General features: G+C 42.4%; 2 protein-coding genes across 8 annotated transcripts in view; both read left to right on the forward strand.

The window, feature by feature from the left end:
• LOC308663293 (uncharacterized protein) overlaps nt 1-24,410 on the forward strand; it is a 166,223-nt gene that overhangs the window by 156 nt on the left and 141,657 nt on the right. For 2 of the 6 annotated variants that reach the window (XR_014025349.1, XM_081319602.1), the window contains exon 1: nt 23,978-24,121. The exons of 1 other annotated variant lie outside the window; for it this stretch is intronic. The gene's annotated coding sequence lies outside the window, so the exon portion shown is untranslated. Of the gene's footprint in view, nt 1-23,977; nt 24,122-24,410 lie in introns of those variants that run through there. 3 more of the 6 variants (XR_014025350.1, XM_081319603.1, XR_014025351.1) reach the window with 3 other exon arrangements.
• On the forward strand, nt 45-21,527 carry LOC308663297 (uncharacterized protein). Of its 2 annotated transcripts, none has more exons than XM_081319609.1 (2): nt 45-118; nt 18,601-21,527. In XM_081319609.1, exon 2 carries the CDS (start codon nt 19,161-19,163, stop codon nt 20,523-20,525), a length of 1,365 nt encoding a protein of 454 aa, XP_081175735.1. In that variant the 5' UTR covers nt 45-118; nt 18,601-19,160; the 3' UTR covers nt 20,526-21,527. The 2 variants fall into 2 exon arrangements, with proteins under 2 accessions (XP_081175735.1, XP_081175734.1); XM_081319608.1 differs by lacking the exon at nt 45-118 and adding an exon at nt 9,243-9,331.

The following is a 24,410-nucleotide window of genomic DNA, read 5'->3' on the forward strand; positions in this document are numbered from 1 at the left end:
TCTTCTGGGGCTGCACGATTTAAAATTGCTGCCTGTCATTTTCTGCTGGGAGATTTAACGAAATCTTTATTTTTCATATTTCTTTAAAAAACACACAACAATCTTCTTCATCCTTCAGGTAACAGTTGATTCCTTGTGATTTTATTCACATATTGTTTTCTTGGCAAGCGAAGGGTTTCGTGGGCAAAACGGATTTTTAAAATCTTGCATAGGATTTGGGCACCATTTCATCTGTTACTGTCCCACCTTTTAAAAATTAGATAAAAAAAATTGAGCAAATCCACGCCTGGGACATTTTGCAGACTGAAATACACATAGATTTTTTAAAAAACCAAGTTTTATTAATTTTCCAATTTTACATCCAGATATTTATGAAGCAACGTGGTGATTGGGTAATCAAAAGTCCAATAAGAAAATCTTTTTGTACATATTCCAGGTTACATCAGCAAAAATTCCCTCTCCAATTTCCTTAATTACAATATCACAATCAAATTAATACATTTATAGTTACAGCATGGTCAGTTGAGACAATTATCAATATATTTTAACATACTTATCCATGTCCTGTTTTTAAATTTTACCTAATTTCAGTTACAGTGCTCTGGATTAGCCTTTAGTATCCTTAATATTCAGTTTTCGGGTAACCCCAAATTCCCCTATTTCATTATATAATAGTTGCCATATCCAAAATATGTATATTGTTTGTTTAAATACATTTTTATTTTATTTCACAAATATATTCTATTTCTCATCTTAGTGGTTCATCAATTATTAATTAATTTTTATTCCAAGTTCTATAATATAATTCAAAACTATGTTCTAATAGCTGATTTTCATTTCCCTTACAAGTCTAAATCCTAACTATAAAGTCAATTTATATCTATTAAAGACTCCCCTTAGCCCATTAAAAAAAATTAGGCTCTGTCATTATAAATCACAAAAGAAAAGAACCTATTTTTTAAATCTAACTCTAGCTTTCTTTTTGTGCCATGCAGGCTTCCATACCAGTACCTTTAAGTTCTCAAATGGGTCTCCCCTCATTCCTACACACATTGTTTGAATCAAGGGAGACCATCTAGTTGTCAATTTTTCAAAGGAACTGGCCCCTTTATAATCATTAAATTGTTGCTGTAATAAATTAAATCCCCATGTTTGTTTTAGTATCGTTATCGTTGGTTCAGTCTGGTCTACTTCCGGTCCCACCTGGCTTAGATAAGAGGTCATGTGCAGTGTTGTAGTTGTTTGGCTGGCTGGATTCTCAATATAGTATGCTTGGAGATCCATAACACTCTCCATCTTAGTGTGGCTTTCTTCGGCTTCTGTTGTTTTTTGGATTGTAGGTTTTGTAATTGAGATCAAGGTTTGGGTGTCAAAGCTCTCAGTAGATTGTAGTTGTTGTTCTTTAAGGTCCCCTGTTTTAATATTAATTTCTTCCTCTTCTGTTGGTTTTTGGATTGTCAGTTCATCAATTGCAGTCAGGGCTTCATTTGGTAGGTTTAAGCTGGCACCTTTATCTTTCAGTCTGGAGTTCATTAATTCAGTTGCTTCAAGGATTTTTTCAAGTATAAGTTTATAGTTAAGTTGTGGATAGTATTCGTCCATTTCTACGGTGTTTACAGATAGGTCTTTGGTGGAGGCTATTTTGATAAGGGTCAGCAAATGTCCACCTCCACAGTTCCTAGAAGTTGTTTTCGCTGCCTGGTGTTTCAAGTTCTTATCTTTAAAAATAATGCCAAGGACAAATCTGGGCTACAGCCAGCTCTCACAATAAAAGGAGTTTCCTTGCTATGCCAGGGTTCGCCACAAGATGTCCTCAATACCATGTAAAATCTTTTTCCAGACTCCTATAGAGCTTTTATCCAGTTTGGATTTTTCCGTTTTTTTCTCCTTTTCCAGCTTAAAGGCTAAACAGGGTAGTAGGTCCCCATAGCAATAAGAACTTTTTGATACCCCAAATATTCCAAAGGTGTAAATCCAGTTGTTTAGTTTAGTTATTTAGTTATGTTATATTTTTTAATTTCTTTTGAGGCTTTAATTCCCCAAGTAAGCAGACGCCACTCTTCCAAAAAAGGGGGGAAGAAATTTTCAGGAGGCTTCCACAGGAAAGTAGTCAGGGTAAGAAGAAAGGTAAGATCTCACCCAAATACACACACACACACAAACACACACACACACACCTCTATAGGTGTGTATTTCTGTGTGCATTTACATATATCTCTATCATCTATATCAGCGGTCCGAAACTTTTTGGGCACCAGAGATTGGTTCCATGAAGAACGTTTTTTTCCGCAGACCAAAGGGGGCTTGGTTTTGAATGCTGCCTGCATCCTGCACATGGGGCTTTGCTTGTTTGTGTGGCCCCATTGCTGACATGCCATAGACTGGTGCCAGTCTACAGACTGGGGATTGGGGACCCCTTATCTATATTCAGATTTTTCAGGAATATTTTATAATAATTTGCAATGCTTACTTCACGATTTGCACATTGGGGGGAAAAATAGTGATTGAGTGGAGATTTGAACCAAAATCTTTTTTATGTGCCAAATGAATCATAATTAATATTAGAAGTTAAAGTAGCATTTTGATCATTTTTATGGTAATATATGTAGGCCATTTTATAACAATAATGAAACTAACACATTGATATGAATCTTACAGACAAAGAGGATGCCAAGAAGAGAACTCTGAATGACAGAGAATGAAAAGGAGCATTAAAACAAATAATCAGTCTAAATATTTTCTACTTCCTCCAGAAAGTATAAAAACTCTTCTCTTTCCTCAGAAGATGAGAGACAAGGGAGAGAATAACAAAGTTTTGAACTGGAAAAAATAGAGTATGTGGAACTCAAGGAAACATTATATGAAAAGTCAAAGGGGATAATTTCCAAATTCAGAAAAAGTGGAAATCAGTGGAAATCAGTGGGAAGGAAAAGGTCCCTTGGATAGCTAAAATGGGCGACATTAGTTAAAGCTTTGAGGAAGGAAAGAGCAGCTTGAATGAAAGTACCTCCAGGTGATCAGAAATATTTTTGGCCTCAAGAATCCAAGAATTATCAGTGTTGGAAAACCCTGGCAGACGTCCTATAATGGGAAAAACAAAGATTGCAGATCACAGCTAATTATACACAAGAAGATCCACACCAATGAAAACCCACACAAATGCTCACAGTGTGACCAAAAAGTTTACTTAGAACAGCTCCCTCATTGAAACACCCACACCAGAGAGAAGGCCTACCAGTGCTACCAATGTGGCAAAAGCTTTATCACGCCACACCACTCTGGTTTGACACAAGAGGACTCGCACTGGGGGGAAACCCTTTGAATGTCCTGATTGTGGGGAAAATTTCACTCGGAATTCACACCTGTGAATTGTCCTCATTGTGGAAAAACCTATACTTCGAAGACTGACCTGGTGAAGCATCAAAGGACTCACACAGGAGAGAGAGTGTATGAGTGTCCGCATTGTGCAAAAAGTTTTAGTCGGACTTCCAAACTGGTGGTACACCAGACAACTCACACAGGAGAGAAATATGAGTGTCTTTATTGTGGCAACAGTTTCAGCCAGAATGCCAACCTTGTGATGCACCGGAGGATTCACATGGGAGAGAAACCGTATGAGTGTCAGGATTGTGGCAAAAGTTTCAGTCAGAATGCCAACCTGGTCATACATCAGAGAACTCACACAGGAGAGAAACCATATGAGTGTCTTTATTGTGGGAAAGGTTTCAGTCAGAATGCCAACCTTGTGATGCACCAGAGGATTCACATGGGAGAGAAACCGTATGAATGTCAGGATTGTGGGAAAACATTCAGTCAGAATGCCAACCTGGTGATACACCAGAGGACTCACACAGGAGAAAAACCGTATGAGTGTCCAGATTGTGGTAAGAGTTTCAAGCAGAATACCAACTTGTTGATTCACCAGTGGACTCACACAGGAGAGAAACCGTATCAGTGTCCAGATTGTGGAAAAGGTTTCAATTGGAATTCCGAATTGTTGATACATCAGAGGACTCACACAGGAGAAAAGCCATATGAATGCTTGGATTGTGGGAAAGGTTTCAGTCGAAATTCCCACCTGGTGGAACACAAGAGAATTCACACAGGAGAGAAACCATATAAGTGTCCAGATTATGGGAAAGCTTTCTCTTGGAATTCTAATCTGGTGGTACACCAAAGAACTCACACAGGCAACAAACCATATCAGTGTGTGGATTGTGGTAAAAGTTTCCATTGGAATTCTGCCCTAATGATACACCAGAAAACTCACATAGGAGAAAAACCATATGAATGTCTGGAATATGGGAAAAGTTTTATTCGGAATTCCGACTTGGTGATACATCAGAGGACTCATACGGGAGAGAAACCATATGAGTGTCCAGATTGTGGGAAAAGTTTCAGTAAGAATTTCAATTTGGTGGTACACCAGAGCACTCACACAGGAGATAAACCATATCAGTGTCCGGACTGTGGGAAACGTTTCACTCAGAATTCCAATCTGGTGATACACCAGAGGACTCACACAGGAGAGAAACCATATGAGTGTCCAGATTGTGGGAAGAGTTTCAAGCAGAATTCCAACCTCCTGATACACCAGAAGACACATACAGGAGAGAAACCATATGAGTGTCAGGATTGTGGGAAAAGTTTCAGTAGGAATTTCAATCTGGTGATACACCAGAGAACTCACTCAGCAGAGAAACCATATAAGTGTCCTGATTGTGGGAAAGGTTTCTGTCGGAATTATCACCTGGTAGTACACCGGAGAACTCATACAGGTAAGAAACCATATCAGTGTCGGGATTGTGGCAGAAGTTTCCATTGGAATTCTGCCCTCGTGATACACCAGAGAACTCACACAGGAGAAAAACCATATGAGTGTCTGGAGTGTGGGAAAAATTTCATTCGCAATTCCAAGCTGGTGATACACCAGAGGACTCACACAGGAGAGAAACCCTGTGAAGGTCCAGATTGTGGGAAAGATTCCAGTACTAGTTCTAGCCTTATAAATCATATAAGATTACACATAGGGGAGAAACCATTTTAATGTCTAGATTGCTGACAGTGTTTCACACCTGAAGTCATTCTTTTTGTGCAGAAGAAATTCCACGAGGCAATAATTTAAATGTATCATTTCTGATCACTCATTGCAAGCTCAGCTGAAAAGTTAGCTATTTGAATTTGCCTTTTTAATCAGACGTGTTTCAGTGTTAAAACGTGAAGAGGAGATCAGAGTTGGGAGGTTCAAGCCCTTTCTGAGCTTCCTTTCTCTGACACAGTGAAATTGCTCCCTTCCACACAGAGGACAGGTGAAGGCCTGTTATGGTGGACTGGCAAAAAACTCCCCAGCAAAGAAATTCCCTTTTGCACATAGAGAGGAACTGCCTGCCCTCTTTTGGCAGGCCGCTGTTTCACTCTGTCCGCTTGAATGACCTGTGTGATCTGTTAGTGATCGCAACTTGGGAGGGGGCAGGACTCCGGTTGTTGAGAGAGGAGATCACATGGGTATCTTGCTTTACAACCACAACGACTTAGGACCGAAATTTCAGCCCCCATTGTGGTCAAGTCAACCATCCCCTGTATTCTCTGCACCAAAGTGAGACGTCTCTAACCGCAATGGAGGAATGGTTGGCGAAGACAATGGAGTGTCTTGAGATGAATAATTGACTTCCTCAGTCGGAGAAAAGACATGGTGGAGCAGTGGGCTGATGCCTCCTTAAGTAACACCAGCTGCCTGCAATTAGTGCAGGTTCGCATCCCACCAGGCTCAAGGTTGACTCAGCCTTCCATCCTTCCCAGGTAGGTAAAATGAGGACCCAGATTGTTGGGGGCAATTAAGCTGACTTTGTAATAATGCCGCTTGGGGTGTGTGTGAAAGCCCTAATAAGCAGGCATATACATAGAATGAAGGCTACTGCTAAGCTTGTAAGCCGCCCTGAGTCTTCGGAGAAGGGCGGGATATAAATGGAATTAAAATAAAAATAAATAAAATAAAATTCTCTACATTCAGTGCTGACTGGAAGCTCTTCCGAGAGTTGTGTAGAACAGAAAAAAATAAAGTTATGACTTACAGTTTTGATTGTTAAAAAAGCAGGTAATAAAAAGAAGTTGTTTTTGATAATCACAGAGGAAGATGTCGTTTTGTCTTTCTGATCGCATTGACTGTGAAGGAAATGGGAAGTAACACCTCTGTATGTCTCCTTTTTGCACTTTTGGTTTCTTTTTTTGTTCTTTTATTTAGTGTATTAGTTCTTGTTAATATTATCTTCTGTTTAAAATAATAATTAAGGCAAAGGTTTTCCCTGACCAGTCGCGTCCGATTCTATAGGGGGTGGTGCTCATCTTTGTTTCTTATCCGAGACAGCCAGTGTTGTCTGAAGACACTTCTGTGGTCATAGTAAAAATAATCTTTATTATTTGTATTAAATATCATATAATGTTTATTATTATATTAAAAAAAACAGAAAAAACCTAAGCATCAAGGACCGGTAGGTAATTTTTTTGTTGCCTAGGCCCAGAATAGACTTCCGGAAGCGGCATCCACACAAAGAACCATTTGTTCACATATCTGAATCCCACCACTGGTTAGAGATCCGAATGCCACACAACAGGGCGAGCTCCTGTTACTTTCTGCAACTACTACACACCTAGCAGTTTGAAAGCGTGCAAATGTGAGTAGATAAATAGGTACCACTGTGGCGGGATGGTAACAGCGTTCCGTGTGCCTCGGTTTATAGCCACACAGTCTCAGAAATGTCTTCGGTCAGTGCTAGTCAGAGCCTTGGTGGAGCAGTGGGCTAATGCCTCCTTAAGTAACACCAGCTGCCTGCAATTAGTGCAGGTTCGCATCCCACCAGGCTCAAAGTTGACTCAGCCTTCCATCCTTCTGAGGTAGGTAAAATGAGGACCCAGATTGTTGGGGGCAATTAAGCTGACTTTGTAATAATGCCGCTTGGGGTGTGTGTGAAAGCCCTAATAAGCAGTCATATACATAGAATGAAGGCTACTGCTAAGCTTGTAAGCCGCCCTGAGTCTTTGGAGAAGGGCGGGATATAAATGGAATTAAAATAAATAAAAAATAAATAAATAGTTCTCTCAGCTAAGAAACAGACATGAGCACCGCTTCCTAGAACTGGACATGACTGGGCAGAGAATACCTGTAGGAGGAAAAAGACATGCCAAATTTTACAGGAAAGAGTGTTCCCATAGGGCAGGAGCTGCAGTGGAAAAGGCTCACTTCCTAGGTCCTATCAGTTGGCAATATTTAAGGCAAGGGGCTAGGAGCAGCTAAGATGTAGAAATAATAAAGGTGGGACAATAATGACAGGTGCCCTAGTGGCTCAGTGGCTAGAATGTACGGTTGCCAGCTGACTCTTCCCACAGCCTGGAATTCGATCCTGATGGGGCTCAAAATTAACTCAGCCTTCCATCCTTCTGAGATCGGTAAAATGAGGACCCAGATTTTGGGGACACTATGCTGACTCTGTAAACCGAGAGTCCTATAAAGCATTGTGGGGTGATATATGCATCTTATTGCAATTGCTATAATAAAGAAGTAGCTTTAAAGGTGATGACCAGCAACTTGAATTGTACTGGTAAACATAAACAATCCAACTTGTATCACAAAAGATTTTACATGGGCAACCTAGGGGCCTCCATTACAGTGCACTGCTGCATTCTGGACCAGTTGAAGTTTCAGGGCAGTCCAGTGCAGTGACCCAAACGGGTGTGTGTGTGTGTGTGTGTGAGACCAATGCATGAGAGACCCATGTGCAAGGCCTCCCAATTGTGGCAAAGCCCGTGCCCCAACCATGGTTTCCTCAACCAGGAGCCATTTGTCCAGAAAGACCCCCAAGTTGTAAATCAGCTCAGTCCAGGGAAGCACCACTCTGTCCAGAGTCAAAGATGAAATGTTATCTGGCCTTGGGCGGTGGGACGGGGTGGGTGGGTGTGGTAGGCAAAAACATGAATATTGCCAGGGTTTAATTGAAGCTGGTAATCTGCAGCACTTGGGCAGCACTGCCAGAGTAACAGTTCTGTTTGGGTGGATATACTTAATGGGGTATCATAAGATGGATGGCCTCCCCTGGTGGTTTCCTGTAGATGTTAAAAAGAAGCAGCAAAAGGCTTAGGTCCCGGGAAACCCCATATTGCAGGGGCCTCTCCTACCCACACCAAGTGGAACCAGCCATGAAGTGGAAGAAGATCCACCATAACTTCTTAATGTGGCTATAAAAAGTGACATCACGTGACCACATTGTTTAGTGTGGGCAACCCCAGCAGTTCCACTTGCGATTAAAATTCCAGCACTATCTGGGACATTAAGTGAGGACTTCATGTGACTGTGATGTGGGAAGAGGTCGGAATCCCAGGCCAGCAGGCGAGAGCTACAGGCAAGTGGGTGGTCTCCAGGCCTACTCCTTTCTGGGGTTGGGAGAATCTTAACTCCTCTGGAAATTGGGAAGGCTGCTCAGAGGAATTTCTGCCCTCTAGTGAGATTTAGGCCCTGCAAGAATGCAGAGGGAAAAATAATACCTCCTGTCTAAATGTGTTTGCAATCAATGTGGGTGGGCACTTCAAAGTTTTGTCCCGTATTTCATTCTATTAATGGGAGGAACCTGCACCTACAAACAAGACCTTTATCAATGTTGATGATGCGGCACTTTGCTAACCTTATGAAGCTTAGTAGGGTCAACCTTCACTCTTCAAGCTTCCCTCAGTTGCAAAGGTAGTTTTGGGGGGCATTATCCTGCACCCCCAAGACAAAGAAGTGGCGGGAATAGTCTTCACTGATCCCCAAGGGAGGTGGGCTTGTGTTCCCTCCATGGATGCTTTCCCTTCATTTAATTCTTACAAAAGAAGCTCCTTTCTCAGTTGCAGTGACGATGAGGGCGTCCCTGCAAGACCCCAAAGGATTCTGGGAGTTGAAGTCCACCAATCATAAAAGAGCCAAGGTTGCCTACCCCCGGACTAGGGCTAGATAGATCATCCTGGAGAAGAGTGATGTGGAATGGAAAACTGCACTTCATTAAAAAAAAAAAATCTTAGAAACTCCAGATAGACACAATGAGCGTATTTTCAGCCTCGTGTCACTAGGGGGAGCTCTAACACCACCAGCACCTGTACAACCGCCCCCATCTAATAGCGGCATCAGCGGTGGCTGAGATCCGACATCCAACCGGAGGGGGGAGCTGCTGAGTGAAACGGAGTTAAAACCATCGAGTATTTGTTAGAAAGGATGTCGAGGAGAGGAGAAGGGCTGAGGTTCTTCCTTCTCACCCGTAGGAGGATGGAGGAATGCTGTTCCCACGCTGGAAACAGCAGCTGGAAGGTGAGTGGAGGGCAGGTCGGGGGAGAAGCCGGGAGCAAGTCGGGTTGCCTGGTTTCCTCCGCGGTGTGGAGGCAGCGAAGGGACGAGGCTGAAACGTCGGCTGCTGCAACATATTATTTTCCAACTTATTTTCCAAAGCACCGGAAGGCGAGACAAGAAACAATGGGTGGAAACCAATCGAGAGAAGCAACCTGGAATTAAGGAGAAATTTCCTAACAGTAAGGACAATTTCCCAGTGGAACAGTTTGTCTTCAGAAGTTATAATAATAATAATAATAAGTTGGAAGGGACCTTGAAGGTCATCTAGTCCAACCCCCTGCTCAGGCAGGAAACCTTATACCATTTCAGGCAAATGGCTGTCCAGTCTCTTCTTAAAAACTTCCAGTGTTGGAGCATTCACCGCTTCTGGAGGCAGATTGTTCCACTGGTTAATTGTTCTAACTGTCAGGAAGTTTCTCCTTAGTTCTAGGTTGCTTCTCTCCTTGACTAGTTTTCATCCGTTGCTTCTTGTCCTGCTTTCAGGTGCTTTGGAAAATAGCTTGACTCCCTCTTCTTTGTGGCAGCCCCTGAGATATTGGAACACTGCCATCATGTCACCCCTCGTCCTTCTCTTCGTTAAACTACACATGCCCAATTCCAGCAACCGTTCCCTATACGTTTTAGCCTCCAGCCCCCCAATCATCTTTGTTGCTCTTCTCTGTACTCTTTCTACAGTCTCAACATCTTTTTTACTGAAGGGAACATACAGCCCCCTCTTTATGAGCACTTAAAGCACGTAAAAATGCAGGTAGAAAAATAGGGACCACTACGGTGGGAAGGTAACAGCGTTCCGTGCGCCTTTGGTGTCTAGTCATGCCGGCCACATGACCACGGAGACGTCCTCTCTTCAGCTTTGAAACGGAGATGAGCACCAGCCCCTAGAGTTGGAAACGACTAGCACGCATGTGCGGGGGAACCTTTACCTTTACCTTTACCTTGCTAATACTTCACATGATTTTGATTCTATCCCTCTGCTTATACTTGGTTGCTTATACAACCAAGGATTGTATTAGGTTTTTTGGCTGCTGCTGCACTCTCCTGGTTCCTGTTTAAGTGATTGTCCACTAGGGCCCCAAACTCCCTCTCACAGATACTGATTTTGAGCCAGGTTTTGCCTAATCCAGGGGTGTCAAACTGCTGGCCTGTAGGCCGATTTCATCATACCAAAGCCGCACCCACCCCATTTCCAGCAAAGCAAAAAGAGTTGTGATACATTGCGACATGTCACGTGACATGGTGAGTTTGACACCCATGGCCTATACTTGTACCTTTGGTTTTTCCTGCCTAGGTGTAAAACTTGGCTTTTCTCCACATTAAATTTCATCTTGTTGGATAGGGCCCATTGTTCAAGTCTGAGTCTGTCAAGATCTTTTTGGATCCTGAGCTGCCAGCTTAGGGTCATCTGCAGATTTGATGAGTTCCCCTTTTATTCCCTTATCTAAGTCATTTATGAAGATATTGAAGAGTACTGGGCCTAAGACAGAGCCTTGTGGTACTCCACTGCTTACTTCCCTCCATGTAGACATACCATTAAGGACTGCTTGTTGGGTACGCGTTGTCAGGCAGTTACCAATCCATCTGGTGATGCTGTCTGTCCCACATTTTTCTAGCTTAGAAAGAAGTAGGTTGTGGTCTACTTTGTCAAGTGCCTTGTTGAAGTCTAACTATACTATGTCCACAGCATTTCATTAGTCTACTAATTTAGTCACTCTGTCAAAGAATGAAATAAGATTGGTTTGGCATGATCTGTTTTTAACAAACCTATGCTGGCTTTTAGGTATAACTTTATTTGTCTCTAAATGTTCACAGATCTGTTTTTTGATTATTTTTTCCAGTGTCTTCCTAGGTATTGAAGTCATGCTGATTGGTCTGTAGCGCCAAAGGTGCTTTTCCAAGAGGCAACTGGACTTTCTTGTTTCTATAACAGAATAACAGAGTTGGATGAGACTTTTGAGGTCTTCTAGTCCAATTCCCTGCTCAGGCAGGAAACCCTATACCAGTGATAGAGAACCTTTGAGAGACCGAGTGCCAAAACTGCAACTCAAAACCTACTTATGTATCCTCGGGTATTGGGTGGGTGTGGCCCATTGGGTGGGCGTGGCCCAATGGGCAGGCGTGGCTGCAGTGCTAACGGCAGACTGGGTGGGACTAAAAAGTTCAATCAATCAATTCCAACTTTGAGAGATCATTTTTTCCCCGCGAGAAGTTGAAATTGATTGATTGATTGAACTTTTTTTTTTTTGCACACGGCTGCAGAGGCCTAAAAGCGAAAAGGTTTTATAAAACCCAGCTGAAGGCCTAGGACTAGGGTGACAGCGCGTGTACCCACAGAGAAGGTTCTGCGTTCCACCTGTGGCAGGCATGCCATAGGTTCACCACTACAGCCCTATAGCATTTCAGACAAATGGCTGTCCAGTCTCTTCTTAAAAATTTCCAGTGTTGGAGCATTCACCGCTTCTGGAGGCAGGTTGTTCCACTGATTAATTGTTCTAACTGTCAGGAAGTTTCTCCTTAGTTCTACGTTGCTTCTCTCCTTGGTTAGTTTCCATTTGTTGCCTTCAGGCGCTTTGGAGAATAGGTTGACCCCCTCTTCTATGTTATATACTGTAGGTTTCTAGATTTCTCAGATAAAAATGCTTGATTTCATTTTCCAGGATTTTAGCATTTATATATTAAGGGCTCTCAAACTTTCTTTTCTTCTATAAGCCTGAGTGAATCTCTTTAAAGATAAATATTCTTCAGTTTTCCAAGTAGAGGTGAACAAGTAGTATTACTAAACTTCTTCAAAGAGGAAGCAAAAATATTCAGGGCAGAACAGACAGCAATGGGAAATTAAATTACATTTACTCCATATAAATAGTAGGATTCTACCTTCTTCCTTCTTTTAAAGGCTTTCAAAAAAGACCATTGTTTCAGCCTAGCAAATAATACTTTTACATGTTTTTGATTTAAATATTAATTGGTTTATTAGCTCACTGGGCTGCAATACAGCCAATATGTTACTAAATGGACAGGTCTGTATCACATTTCTTAAGAGTTACTGGAGAACTCACAAATAATCTGAGATAAATCTCAGAATAATTCAGTAATAAATTGAATAACTTATAATTGAATAATAAATAAATAATAACTCAATAAATCTCAAAGAACACACATTTTCTTTGAAGACATTTTGCTTCTCATCCAAGAAGCTGCTTCTGCTCTGACTGGATGGTCGGGAATGGAAGGATTTATATTCCTTGCAGACAGCTGGTCATTTGCATTCTTTTAGAGGGAGGGTGTCAAACTGCCAACCTGCGGGCAGGATGCGTCACACCAAAACCGCCAATGGGAAAAAAGTCACAATACGTCATAATATGTCACATGACATCACGGGTTTGACACCCATGTTTTAGAGAGTCCTTGAGGCCACTTGGAGGTTTATTTGTGTCGTCAGGGTCACCTGAGTAGTGCAAATGGGTGTGGAGCTTCTTGGAACTGCTGAAAGGACTGTGTTATAGACTGGAGATGGATGATGTCGTATCCCCCCCCCCCCTCTGCTGAGAGAGGGCTGTTCAGTTTTGAGGGTTCCACAGAGGGGAAGTTCAGCAGTTCCATGAAAAAAGCACCTTTGGGACAACCATGACTTGGATGACAGAGAATCTTCATAGACGATTGGTCTGCAGTTTTCCAGATCTGTTTTTTTTTGTTGTTGTTGTTCTCATTTTTTTGAAGATGGGAACTACAGCAGCTCTTTTCCAATCCTCTGGTAGTTCCCCAATGTTCCGGGATTTTTTAAAGATATGGTACAATGGCACTGAAATAACATCTGCCAGCTCCATCAGAACTCTGGGATATAATCCATCAGGTCCCAGTGATTTATATTTATGAAGATCAGACAGGTGTTCCCTTATCATTTTCTTGCTTATTTTAGTTTTTGTTTCTAGTCTTGTCTTTTACTGTTACGCTTTTGGTAATATTACTGTCTAAATTGATAGAGAATAATAGAGGCAGAAAGATAGAGAATGATAGAGACAAAGAGATAGAGAGCAACAGCGACAGGGAGATAGAGAATAATACAGCTATTCCTTGAGGTACGAACCTAATGGAGCCTGATCATTAGGCTAGTAAGTCGAAAAAATCAAATGAATCAGAGTCAATTTTACAAATTTTTAAAATCAAATTCATTAATTAAACCAAATGGGTTGTTAAATGAATGAAGATCTGGCTTACTATTTCCTCCACTGGCTGCCATATTAATGGAACTGAGATAGTTTTGGCCGCTTATCAGCTGTTTCCTGTGTGGACTCAGGAACTAAATTGACTCCAAGCAGGGCTTGCAGCCATTGCAGCTCAAGCGTCTTCAGCTGCCGAGAGAGGGGGGGAGGGGTCCTTGCTTTAAAAAAAAATTAATTGACACTAATTAGCTTAAGAGTCTCCAGCCAGGCACCCAGAGAGAGATGGGGGAGGGATTTGCAGAACTCTCCACTTGCAACAGTAACAGAGATGGAAGGGACCTTGAGGTAATAATAATAATAATAATAATATAAAGTTGGAAGGGACCTTGGAGGTCATCTAGTCCAACCCCCTGCTCAGGCAGGAAACCCTATACCATTTCAGGCAAATGGCTGTCCAGTCTCTTCTTAAAAACCTCCAGTGTTGGAGCATTCACCACCTCTGGAGGCAGGTTGTTCCACTGGTTAATTGTTCTAACTGTCAGGAAGTTTCTCCTTAGTTCTAGGTTGCTTCTCTCCTTGACTAGTTTCCATCCGTTGCTTCTTGTCCTGCTTTCAGGTGCTTTGGAGAATAGCTTGACTCCCTCTTCTTTGGGGCAGCCCCTGAGATATTGGAACACTGCTATCATGTCACCCCTCATCCTTCTCTTCATTAAACTACACATACCCAATTCCAGCAACCCTTCCCTATATGTTTTGGCCTCCAGCCCCCTAATCATCTTTGTTGCTCTTCTTTGTACCCTTTCTAAGGTTCTCTAGTCTAACCCACTACTCTCACAAGAAAGTGTTTCAGATAAATGCCTATCCAGTCTCTTCTTAAAAGATGTCAGTGATGGGGCACCCACAACTTCTTAAGGCTTGTTGTTGTTAGCTGCGAAGTCGTGTCCGACCCATCGCGACCCTATGGACAACATTCCTCCAGGCCTTCCTGTCCTCTACCATCTTCTGGAGTCCATTTAAGCTCACGCCTACTGCTTCAGTGACTCCATCCAGCCACCTCATTCTCTGTCGTCCCCTTCTTCTATTGCCCTCGATCTTTCCCAGCATTAGGCTCTTCTCCAGTGAGTCCTTCCTTCTCATTAGGTGGCCAAAGTACTTGAGTTTTAGCTTCAGGATCTGGCCTTCTAAAGAGCAGTCAGGATTGATCTCCTCTAGGACTGACCGGTTTGATCGCCTTGCGGTCCAAGGGACTCGCAGGAGTCTTCTCCAGCACCACAGTTCAAAGGCCTCAATTCTTTGGCGCTCAGCCTTTCTTATGGTCCAACTTTCACTGCCATACATTGCAACTGGGAAGACCATAGCCTTGACTATACGCACTTTTGTTGACAGGGTGATGTCTCTGCTTTTTAGTGTGCTGTCTAGATTTGCCATGGCTTTCCTCCCCAGGAGCAAGCGTCTTTTAATTTCTTGGCTACAGTCCCCATCTGCAGTGATCTTGGAGCCCAGGAAAATAAAATCTGTCACTACCTCCATTTCTTCCCCATCTATTTGCCAGGAATTGAGAGGGCCAGATGCCATGATCTTGGTTTCCTTAATGTTAAGTTTCAACCCAAGTTTTGCACTCTCCTTCTTCACCTGCAACAAGAGGCTCTTTAGTTCTTCTTCACTTTCTGCCATTAGAGTGGTATCATCTGCGTATCTTAGGTTGTTGATATTTCTTCCGGCAATCTTAATTCCAACTTTTGATTCATCTAGCCCTGCCTTTCTCATGATGTGCTCTGCATATAAGTTAAATAGGCAGGGCGACAGTATACAGCCTTGCCGGACTCCTTTCCCAATTTTGAACCAATCAGTGGTTCCGTGTCCAGTTCTCACTGTTGCTTCTTGACCCGCATATAGGTTTCTCAAGAGACAAATAAGATGGTCTGGTACTCCCATCTCTTTAAGAACTTGCCACAGTTTGTTATGATCCACACAATCAAAGGCTTTAGCATAGTCAATGAAGCAGAAGTAGATGTTTTTCTGGAACTCCCTAGCTTTCTCCATGATCCAGCGTATGTTGGCAATTTGATCTCTAGTTCCTCTGCCTCTTCGAAATCCTGCCTGCACTTCTGGTAGTTCTCGATCCACATACTGCTGAAGTCTAGCTTGTAGGATTTTAAGCATGACTTTACTAGCATGAGAAATGAGTGCAATGGTGCGATAGTTTGAACATTCTTTGGCACTGCCTTTCTTTGGAATTGGAATGTAAACTGATCTTTTCCAATCCTGTGGCCATTGTTGAGTTTTCCAAATTTGCTGGCAAATTGAGTGTAGCACTTTTACTGCATTGTCTTTTAAGATTTTGAATAGCTCAGCTGGAATACTGTCACTTCCACTAGCTTTGTTGTTGCTCAGCTTTTCTAAGGCCCACTTCACTTCACATTCTAGGATGTCTGGCTCGAGGTCAGTGACCACCTCATTGTGATTATCAGGGACGTTAAGCTCATTCTTGTATAGTTCTTCTGTGTAATTTTGCCACCTCTTCTTAATCTCTTCTGCCTCTGTTAGGTCCCTGCCATTTTGGTCCTTTATCATGCCCATTTTTGCATTAAACGTTCCCTTCATTTCTCCAATTTTCTTGAAAAGATCTCTGGTCCTCCCTATTCTATTATTTTCTTCTATTTCTTTGCACTGTTCATTTAAGAAGGCATTCTTATCTCTTCTAGCTATTCTCTGGAATCCTGCATTCAATTGGGTGTATCTTTCTTTTTCTCCCTTGCCTTTCGCTTCCCTCCTTTCCTCAGCTATTTGCAAAGCTTCCTCAGACAGCCATTTTGCTTTCTTGCATTTCTTTTTCTTTGGGATGGTTTTGGTTGCTACCTGTTGTACAATGTCGCGAACCTCTGTCCATAGTTCTTCAGGCACTCTGTCTATCAGATCTAATTCCTTAAATCTATTTGTCACCTCTACTGTATATTCAACAGGGATATGATTTAATTCATACCTGAGTGGCCTAGTGCTTTTCCCTACTTTCTTCAGTTTAAGCCTAAACTTTGCAAGGAGAAGCTCATGGTCTGAGCCACAGTCAGCTCCTGGTCTTGTTTTTACTGACTGTATAGAGCTTCTCCATCTTTGGCTGCAGAGCATATAGTCAATCTGATTTCTGTGTTGACCATCTGGTGATGTCCATGTGTAGAGCCGTCTCTTGGGTTGTTGGAAAAGAGTGTTTGCTATGACCATCGTATTCTCTTGACAGAATTCTATCAGCCTGTGCCCTGCTTCATTTTGCACTCCAAGGCCAAACTTGCCTGTTATTCCAGTTATCTTTTGGCTTCCTACTTTAGCATTCCAATCCCCCATGATGATAAGAACATCATTTTTTGGTGTTAGTTCTATAAGGTGCTGTAGTGCTTCATAGAACTGGTCAATTTCATCCTCTTCAGCACTGGTGGTTGGGGCATAGACCTGGACTACTGTGATATTGAATGGTTTGCCTTGGATTCGAACTGAGATCATTCTGTCATTTTGAGGATTGTATCCCAGTATTGCTTTTCCTACTCTTTTATTGACTATGAAGGCTACTCCATTTCTTCTGAAGGATTCTTGGCCACAGTAGTATACCTGATGGTCATCTGAATTAAATTCACCCATTCCTGTCCATTTTAGTTCGCTGATACCTAAGATGTCAATGTTCAGTCTTGTCATCTCTTGTTTGACCACGTCCAGTTTTCCTTGATTCATGGATCTTACATTCCAGGTTCCTATGGAGAAAAAATCTTTACAGCATCGGACTTTCCTTTCACCACCAGACATATCCACAGCTGAGCGTCCTTTCGGCTTTAGCCCAGTCGCTTCATTCTTTCTGGCGCTACTAGTACTAGCCCTCTGCTCTTCCCCAGTAGCATATTGGACGCCTTCCGACCTGAGGGGCTCATCTTCCAGCGTCATATCGTTTTGCCTTTTGGTACTGTCCATAGGGTTTTCATGGCAAAGATACTGGAGTGGTTTGCCATTTCCTTCTCCAGTGGATCACGTTTTGTCAGAACTCTCTGCTATGACCTGTCCATCTTGGGTGGCCCTGCACGGCCTAGCTCATAGCTTCATTGAATTACGCAAGCCCCTTCGCCACGACAAGGCAGTAATCCATGAAGGGGTTCTTAAGGCAATTTAAGCTTAAAAACTACAAACTACAGTAATATATGCTTAGCTCCAAAATAAAAGGAAACACAACGTCATAGAATTCTTTGTGTAAATCCTGGATATCGTTTCTACAAATGCAAAAGACAAATGCAAACAAACTTTATCTTTGTAAAGTACTGTACTTACAAACACAATAGTTTGCAAAGTACAGTACTTAAAAATCAGAGCAGTTTCCAAAGTGAGACAGAGATAAGAATAAGAGACAGAGAAAATTACAGAGAGATAGCAAGAGAGACAGAGAATAAGACAGTGAGACAGACAGAGAGATAGAGAGTAAAAAACAGAAATAGAGAGAGAGATAGAGAGACAGAGAGAGTGACAGAGAGAGACAGAGAGTAACAGAGAGAGACCGAGTAAGAGAAACAATAATAGAGAGAGAGTAATAAAGATTGAGACCAATAGAGATATATAGAGAGATGGAGAATAAAAGAGATAGAAATAGAGTAATAGAGATATAAAGAGATATATATATAGTTAAAAAGTAATAGGTATATAGAGATAGATAGAAATAGAGATAAATAGAGAATAGACATATAGAGAGACAGAAAGAAAGTAACAGAGATAAAGAGATAGATAGATAGATAGATAGATAGATAGATAGATAGATAGATAGATAGATAGATAGATAGATAGATATAGATAGTAATAGAGATATAGAGATAGATACGTGTGGTCTATCCAAGCCAAAAAGAGAATTTTATGATTGAGTCAACAATATTTGAACATGAATCTTACTATTCTTGTATATGCCAAATGAATCATAGTTAATGTTAGAGGTTAAAGTAGAATTTTGATGTTTTCATGGTAATATAAGTTTTTTTCCCCTGCTTTCACATATCCTGCAGCCATTTTTTAAGCCATAATGAAACTAACCTATTAATATGAATCTTACAGACAAAGAGGATGCCAAGAAGAGCACTCAGGACAACAAAGAATGAGAAGCAGCATTAAAATACAAAACAAGCCATCAGTCAAAATCCTTTCTTCTTCCTCCAGAAAGTGTGAAAACTCTTCTCCTTCCTCAGCAGATGAGAAGCAAGGGAGAGAATAACAAGGCAAAAGTTTGGAGCTGTAAAAAATAGACTATGTGCAACTTAAAGAAACATTACATGAGATGTCAAAGGGCATAATTTCCAAATAAAGAACAAGAGGGAAATACCTTGGAAGTCAGTTGGAAGGAAAAAGTATCTTGGATAGCCAAAATAGGCAGGCATTAGTTAAAACCTTTGAGGAAGGAAAGAGCGGCTTGAATCAAAGAACCTCCAAGTAAGAGATCAGATATATTTGGGGGCTCTTCAAGAATCCAAGAATATCAGTCTTGGAAAAACCCCACAGACTGTCTAGTGGGAAAAACACAGACTGCAGATCACAGCTAATTATGCACAAGAGGATCCATACAGTGAAAAGACAAATGTTTGGAGTGCGGCAAAAACTTTACTCAGAGCATCTTCCTCATGATTCATGGAAGGATCCATTCCGAAGAAAAGCTCTACCAGTGCTCCCAATATGGCAAAAGATTTAGCATGCAGACCAATTTAGTGAGACGCAAAGGGACTTCCACTGGGGAGAAAGTCTTTGAATGTCCTGATTGTGGGAAACGTTTCACACGGAATTATCACCTGGTGATACACCAGAGGACTCACACAGGAGAGAAACCGTATGAGTGTCCAGTTTGTAGGAAAAGTTTCAGTCAGAATTCCCACCTGGTCATACACCAGAGGATTCACGTGGGAGAAAAACCATATGAGTGTCTGGATTGTGGCAAAGGTTTCAGTCAGAATTCCTACCTGGTGAAACACCAGAGGACTCACACGGGAGTGAAACCGTATGAGTGTCCAGATTGCGGGAAACGTTTCAGTCAGAATTGCAATCTGGTCAGACACTGGAGGATTCACACAGGAGAAAAACCATATGAGTGTTCAGATTGTGGGAAAAGTTTCAAATGGAATTTTGACCTGGTGAAACACCAGAGGACTCACATGGGAGAGAAACCATATGAGTGTCCGGATTGTGGGAAAGGTTTCAGTCAGAATGCCAATCTGATGAGACACCAGAGAACTCACACAGGAGAAAAACCATATGAGTGTTCCGACTGTGGGAAAAGTTTCAAATGGAATTCCTCCCTGGTGAAACATCAGAAGGCTCACATGGGACAGAAACCATATGAATATCCTGATTGTGGGAAAGGTTTCTATCGAAATTCTGACCAGATGATAGACCAGACGAAAGAGAAACCATATGACTGTCCGGATTGTGGGAAAGGTTTCAGGCAGAATTCCTACATGGTAATACACCATAGGACTCACACAGGAGAAAAACCATATGAGTGTCCGGATTGTGGGAAAAGTTTCCAGCAGAATTCTAAGCTGGTGATCCATCAGAGGACTCACACAGGAGAGAAACCATATGAGTGTCTGTATTGTGGGAAAAGTTTTAGTCAAAATTCCAACCTGGTGATACACCAGAGGACCCACACAGGAGAAAAACCATATGAATGTCTGGATTGTGGTAAAAGTTTCAGTCAGAATTCCTACCTGGTGAAACACCAGAGGACTCACACAGGAATAAAACTGAATGAGTGCCTGGATTGTGGGAAAAGTTTCAAACAGAATTCCTTCCTGGTGGAGCACCAGAGGACTCACACAGGAGAGAAGCCGTATGAGTGTCCGGTTTGTGGGAAAGATCTCAGTAGTAGGTCTAGTCTTATAAATCATGTAAGGTTACACACAGGGGAGAAACCATTCAAATGCCCAGATTGTGGAAAGTGTTTCCCACAGAATTCGACCTTTATCAAACACAAGAAATTCCATACGAGGTGAAATTCAATGTGTGTAGAGAAATCTTGAATTTCATTTCGCTTCACTCATTGGAAGCCCAGGTGAGAAACTAAGCATTTCTTGCCTCATTCTTTTTAGTCAAATGTGTCACAGTATCAGACATGAGGGTGGAGATCTGAACTTCCTTTCTCTAGGCTAGTGGGGTCATTTCCTTTCATTGAGTCGAGGGAAACTGCCGTGCTGGGTCAGAGAAAACAAACTTAGATCTGTATTAGGTGTTATTTGCCACCTTGGGGTATTTCTACATATCATTAAGTGGAATATATATACGTATATATATATTCGAATCCCGAGTGCCGCGTAACAGAGTGAGCACCTGTTACTCGTCCCAGCTTCTGCCAACCTAACAGTTCAAAAGCATGTAAAAAATGCAAGTAGAAAAATAGGGACCACTACGGTGGGAAGGTAACAGCGTTCCGTGCGCCTTTGGCGTCTAGTCATGCCAGCCACATGACCACGGAGATGTCCTCGGACAAGCGCTGGCTCTTTGGCTTTGAAACGGAGATGAGCACCAGCCCCTAGAGTCGGAAACGACTAGCACACATGTGCAGGGGAACCTTTACCTTACCTATATACGTATGCGTGTCTATATTTTTATTTATTACAAAAATGTATATTGCTGCCCAACTTCCCATGACTTTGAGCAGCTTGCAGCAGTGAAATTTAATACAGAAACCAATAAACCCCATATAATGCAAAGGACAAAATGCAAAGCCAGCACATTTAATGTTTACTTGCCCTGCAAATACAGGGCACCTCTAGCAAAGTTGATGGTACTTTGATGAACTGGGAGCCTCAAACAGGTTATTCCTTCTTTTGTTCAGTTTAAAAGTTAACCAGGCCTCCTGGCCTTACTACCTGCCTTCATGCCTGGTGCCATTCTTGCTCAAAACTGGTAATCTTTCTTCTACGAAGGAGTTACATTGGAGAAGTGACCTCAGGATTAGCTGCATATAAATTTGATCAATAAAGAAATGGAAAGACTTTCAGTGCCTTGGGCAACTTGCAGATGGGCAGCCTCAGATGGGCCATTTTTCAGATTCCTCTGTGCATATTTGTGCATTTTGCATATTTAAAGGAAGGGGCTAGGAGCATGCCTATCCTATCTGATCTGGTAGAACAGATAAGATGCAAAAATAATAAAGATGGGACAATACAGACAGGTGCCCTGTTGGCTCAGTGGTCAGAATGGAGTAATGCCAGCTGACTCTGGAATTCGATCCTGACAGGGCTCGAAGTTAACTCAGCGTTCCATCCTTCTGAGATTGTTAAAATGAGGAGCCAGATTATTGAGGGCAATATGCTGTCACTAAATTGCTTAGAAAGTGCTGTAAAGTAATGTGGGGTGGTTTATATGTCTTATTGCTATAAAAAAAATACCTTAAAAGATGATGATCTTGAATTGCACCTTAAAGAAACAAACCCGGGGCAGCTCACACCACTAAGATATTACATGGGCAACCTAGGGGTCGCCATTACTTTGTGCACTGCTGTGTTCTGGACCACCTGAAGTTTCTGGGTTGTCCAGTTCAGTAATCCAAACAGGAGGTTACCCATGAATGAGGACCTCATGTGCAACGCCTCTCGGTCGAGGAGAGGGCCCAATTGGTGCATGAGATGAATCTTCAAAGCCCTCCTCCCCAGCCATGGCCTGCCCTTAAGCAGGCCTCATGGTGCAGGAGGGACCCCATCAGGAAAGTCGCCAAAGGGGACCTCATGACCCCAGGACACTGCAACTGTGACAAATATGAGTCAGTCCCCAAGCATCTGAATTTTAATCACATGACAATGGGGATGCTGCAGTGGTTGTAAGTGTGAAACATGGTCATAAGTCACATTTTTCAGTGCTGTTGTAACTTCAAATGGTTGCTAAATGAAATGTTATACGGTCCAGGACCACGTGTACGTAATTGGATATGTTTAAAAGGACAAGCAAAAGACTTGAGCCACAAGACACCCCAAATTGCAGGGGCCAAGACTCGGGCCTTCTACCAACACACACTGGAATCGGCCCTGGAGGTAGAAGTATATAATATATGTTGTTAGCTGCAAAGTCATGTCCGACCCATTGCGACCCCATGGACAACGTTCTTCCAGGCCTTCCTGTTCTCTACCATCTTCTGGAATCCATTTAAGCTCATGCCTATTGCTTCAGTGACTCCATCCAGCCACCTCATTCTCTGTCGTCTCCTATTGCCCTCAATCTTTCCCAGCATTAGGCTCTTCTCTAGTGAGTCCTTCCTTCTCGTTAGGTGGCCAAAGTATTTGAGTTTCAACTTCAGGATCTGGCCTTCTAAAGAGCAGCCAGGGTTGATCTCCTCTAGGACTGACCAGTTTGATCACCTTGCAGTCCAAGGGACTCGCAGAAGTCTTCTCCAGCACCATAGTTCAAAGGCCTCAATTCTTTGGCACTTAGCCTTTCTTATGGTCCAACTTTCACAGCCATACATTGCAAATGGGAAGACCATGGCCTTGACTATACGCACTTTTGTTGGCAGGGTGATGTCTCTGCTTTTTAGTGTGCTGTCTAGATTTGCCATGGTTTTCCTCCCCAGGAGCAAGTGTCTTTTAATTTCTTGGCTGCAGTCCCCATCTGCGGTGATCTTGGAGCCCAGGAAAGTAAAATCTGTCACTATCTTCATTTCTTCCCCATCTATTTGCCAGTAATTTAGAGGGCCGGATGCCATGATCTTGGTTTTCTTAATGTTAAGATATAATATATAATCATATATATATATAATCATAATAAAGTGCCTCCCATTTCCAGTCCCGAGAAACCGGTCCAGGAGGACATCACAGTCAATGGCATTGAAACCCGCCTATCCCAAGCCTTCCAAAGGTCCATGAGAATTGCAACCAATGGCATTTGGTTTCTTGTGCACAGCAAACTGCTGTTGAAGGTATAAAGCTGGTCAGGATGCCAACTGTCCAGAAGGGGGGAAATTACTTTGTCAGGCCTCTCCTGAGCTTGGGAAAGAAATATGGGTGGTTCTCGGGTTGCGAGAGCAACTGGGGCTAGAATTTCCTGTTGCTAAAAGCAGGGGTAGGGTGCCAACAGGAAATACCGTGGTTGTTAACTAAACATGGAAGCAAAAGGGGGGGAAAATCACAGAAGTAACAAGGTGTCAGGCTTCACTATTACAGCTTCAGTAAATTGCAGAGGCAAGTTTCGAGAAGTTATCCTGCTCCTCGCGAGAGGAAAAACTGTCTAGACGAGCGTGTTTTTCAACCTTATGTCACTAGATGGCGCTCTAACAAAGAAGCAACACTCGGGCCTAGAAAACAGCGAATACGGTTCAGTAGCGGCATTGCTAGTCTACTGGAGGGCTAGAGGCGGAGAAGGAAAGAGTAGAAACGATAGAGGATTGGCTTCCTAGAGGGAATTTTGGAGAAAGGGCAAAGGAACCTCCTCTTCCGGCTCACCTATGGGAGTATGATGGGCTCGCTGATGTCTCTTTTGTCGTTTGGAGGGTCGAAGCGGCTCCTGGGAGGTGAGTGGAGGGCAGGTCGGAAGCAAGTCGGGTTGTTTCGTTTCCTCCGCGGTGTGGAAGCGGCGAAGGGACAAAGCCGAAACATGGGTGATGCTGCATATTCTTTCTCTTCTCCCAATGTTATTATCCTTAGGCTGCATGATATAAAATTGCTGCATGTGATTTTCTGCTGGGAGATTTGGGACAGTTAAAAAGTCACTGTTTCATATTTCTTATCAACCTCGGTCTTCTCGTAACAACTTTCACCTTTCTAAAATTAGATGAGACAAATTGAGTGGATCCATTTCTGAAACATTTTGAAGACTTAAACAAACATAGATTTTCTACATGCATAAATTTATAGCTGTGTATTTATGTCTGTGTGTGCATGTATCTA

This window comes from Vipera berus (genome assembly GCF_964194415.1).
Source record: "Vipera berus genome assembly, chromosome: 2".
Taxonomy (NCBI): Eukaryota; Metazoa; Chordata; class Lepidosauria; order Squamata; family Viperidae; genus Vipera; species Vipera berus.